The sequence below is a fragment of the Dioscorea cayenensis genome, unplaced genomic scaffold (assembly GCF_009730915.1).
Source record: "Dioscorea cayenensis subsp. rotundata cultivar TDr96_F1 unplaced genomic scaffold, TDr96_F1_v2_PseudoChromosome.rev07_lg8_w22 25.fasta BLBR01001166.1, whole genome shotgun sequence".
In the NCBI taxonomy this organism is placed as follows: domain Eukaryota; kingdom Viridiplantae; phylum Streptophyta; class Magnoliopsida; order Dioscoreales; family Dioscoreaceae; genus Dioscorea; species Dioscorea cayenensis.
Window position 1 is genome coordinate 12,593 of NW_024087557.1, and position 3,530 is coordinate 16,122.

The window sequence follows — 3,530 nt, forward strand, 5'->3', positions numbered from 1 at the left end:
AAATGAGATCAATCAACAATTCCTCTACCCTAACCGCATAAAAGATTTTGAAGGCATAATATGAATTTCACCCGAGGTTAAGAGACCATTCAATAAGGCATCAAAATTAAAGATAGGTAAGGGTAACAATGCAAAAAGTTCAAACTACACGGCCCACAAGCAATTCCCTTTTACAGAAAAGTTTCCTAGCTTTAATGTTGGCAAATGTGAGTACGGATCAACACAATATGCTTAAAAATCAATAAAAGATTTATTATCAAAACAAAAGGCTAAACAGAATCATAAATTATAAACATAGTTTGAAAATTATGCTTTCCCCTAGAACTGATGATAATCTAACTAGACCTAATAACTATAATTGAGGATTTAAAAAGAACTCATAATACAAAAGGACTAAGATAGCATAAAGAAAATCTTGTCTAAGGTGTAGGTTTTCTACGATCACCTACCTGTAGTTATGCTTGCTATTTTGGATATTGTCGTCATCTCCCCTAGGCAATCCAGCAAAGAGAAAGGGAGACGCATTCTCTTACCAATTTCAAAGTACGCAAACTCCCAACGTGATAAGGCTCAGTTGTGGAGATCGTGGCTCAAAAAGTAAAAAATAAAAGAAATAATAATTTAAATCAAACAATACAGAAAGAATAATGATATTTAAAATTTAAATATAGATTTACTTTAAAGTAACTCTAATGGTGGGAATCTAATCAGGGTTATATCTAACAGTGGGATCTAATCAGGGAGTGGGGTCCACACAGATCAATAACCTCCAAGACAGAATTCCGGAAAGTAGGTAGAATTCCAGTTAAATTATTATGTGATAAATTGAGAAGGGCCAAAGAATTGGATAGTAAATTCCAAAACCATGTCGGGACATTACCAAAAATTCTTGCATTTGATGGATAAAGACATGCAAGGAGTGTTTGAGTTTTGAGCCAAGCAAGAAAATCAGGGCTTATTGTGTAAGAGCACATCAGGATAGTATCAGCATGAAAGGACGGCACCCAATCCTTAGTCACATTCAGCTGCAATGAATTACAAGAGAGATCCATGTAAAGCAAGTTTGTTAAATTAGCAAAATGGTGTTCAGTTAAAGTACCAATGAATGAATTTGCTGTGACATCCAAAAGTCTCAGTTTTGATAACCCACTCAAGCTCTCTGAAACAGTCCCATTAAATCTGTTGCTTCCCAAACTTAGTTGGATTAAACCATCCATGTTCTCTAACATCAAATTAACCATGTCTAATGGATTTCTTGTTCTCTGTGCAATTGGACATGCCATTCACAAGATCATCAACTCCTCCATCTAAAAAATTGCTAGTCAAATCTAAAATCCTTAACTTGCATACATTACCAATGGGTTTTGGTAATGTTCCACTAATGTTGTTCGTTTATAAGACAAGCTCCCTCAAGCTAGAGAGTTTCCAAATAAACTCTGGTATCTACTTTGTCTTAGTCCCAAGCTCTTTCTCAATTTGATGCTTGCGCAAGCATCCATATCCAATAATTTAATGCAACTGGAAAGAAGAAGATTGCATTATTAAGAGCAAGGTTATTAGACTAGCTTTCAAGTTGAAGTGGTCTTAATATTTCTGGCTCTAGAGCTTGGCTTACTAGATATTTTGCAAGAGCTGTATGTAATTGATTCATTGCTTTCTATTTCTATTTTTTTGCAGTTACAGAGTTGGGCAAAGAGGTTCTTCTCTAACATAATGTCCTTATGCAGAGTTCTGAATGATAATTTGCTCCTTGGATCAATCCCACAAGACATTAGCTTATTGAATAACCTCAAATTGCTGGATTTGAGCTCGAATCAGTTCTTTGGCCCCATTCATTCTGAGTTCAGGGATTTGACTAGTGTCACAAAAATTTAGAAAAAAATATGCTCCTTAGACTTAAATTCCCTTCATTAAGTTGCCTTGTTTTAAATGGTTTGTTTCTGGAGTGAGTCAATCTGAAATTTTTTCTGAGATTTTTCATTTTAATGGGTTAACTGGTGGTATACCATTGAAACTATAGATCTTGCAAACCTGGCCGAGCTACGCTTGAATGGGAATAAACTTAGTACACAAATTCTTGGAACCAATAAGCGTGGCATGTGGTTTTTTTAATAAAATAAATAAACCACTTATTTCATTCACATGTGTGTTTTTTTATTCCTTGTGCTTTGGCTTGTGAATAATTGATTGTTGTTACTTGATTTGTCGCTGAAGTAAGGCCATGCTACAATTTATATTTTTAATTTGATCTATTTTATCTTTGAGTTGAAAAAGTCATGACTGCAATAATATATGAACATGGACAACAATGTTGATGTTGTTCTATTGCTTGTGATGATTTACATCCAAGAACATGCCTTTTCTATGTGGACAATGAAACGGGATAATTATGAGTACAAATTGATGTAGTTTAATTAAATTTGGTGATAGTACATGATGCACTTTGAAACAAATGCTACCACATTAATATTAGAACATATGGATGATTGTTCAGCGATGACGTCAAGTACTCTTGTGATATAATCTTCAATCTTCTCTCCATGCTTCATCTTAGTTGCATCGAGTTCACGATGCGAGGAGTGAAGTCTTACAGTGATATTGTTGGTGTTTCCTTGATAGTGAGTCTTCAGCATATCCCATGCCTGCTTCACCATTTTTGCCTCTGTGATTCATAGAAGAACTTGATCATCCAGGTTCTATTGAATCAGACAAACAGCTTTTGCATCTTTCTTCATGATTTCTGTGAGACAATTATTGTCAGGTTCTTCAGCTATCCCCTTCTCAACAATACTCCATAAGTCTTTGGATATGAAGATAGCCTTCATCTTCAAACTCCATAGATTATAGTTCTCTCCCCTGAAGAGTAGAACATTAGGTTGAGAAGCATTTGAAGAACCAGCTGACATTATCACCAAATTCTCTGATACCACTGATGATGGTAAACATGATCACTCTCAAGCTTCACACTCTCTCAGAAGTAGTCAAACCATTCTATGTACCTCTGCACCTCTGAACCTCTGAACCTCTGCATCTTTCTCGATCGTTCCCCTCTTGCCATGGCAAGCAGGGACCGGCGCCCAGCTCTCGCCCCCTTCCCCTCTTCCGCTCAGCCTACATCTTGGGCCCAAATTGTGGACCCCGCCCTTAATTAGAGCCTGCTTAAGTTGCTAAGCATGCTTACCTTTCCCTTAATCCATTATTTTGGCTTCTTGCTATGAAAAGCTTGTGAAATGAAGAAAATATGGAGAGATTCCCGGATTTAGTCCCATCCTTGTCAGCTGGCAATTATTCCTTATCCCTTTGCCTTATCTCTACCCCTTCCTTGCTTCCTTCCACCTTTAACCTCATTCTCCTCTCCATTGAAGCCTCAAAAGTGAAGAACCTTACCGGAGCAATCAGTAGCTGACTGACGTATCAAACCGGGGAGGAGCTCTTCCATTCATCAACAACCTAGAGGTATTTGTTGAAGGTTGTTCACATTGTCTGGAAGATAACTTCTCTTTCATGCATGATGGTTGTTAGCTTGTTGC

General features: G+C 36.9%; 1 protein-coding gene across 1 annotated transcript; it reads right to left on the reverse strand.

Annotated features, from left to right (window-relative positions):
• Positions 1-719: 719 nt before the first annotated feature.
• Positions 720-1,241, reverse strand: LOC120255727 (receptor-like protein EIX2). Its single transcript, XM_039263488.1, has one exon. The coding sequence runs from the start codon at positions 1,239-1,241 to the stop codon at positions 720-722; it is 522 nt and encodes a 173-aa protein (XP_039119422.1).
• Positions 1,242-3,530: the final 2,289 nt, after the last annotated feature.

What these genes read in the sequence shown, in the direction of transcription:
- LOC120255727 (XM_039263488.1), bottom strand. Translation starts at nt 1,241, where the DNA reads ATGGTTAATTTGATGTTAGAGAACATGGATGGTTTAATCCAACTAAGT.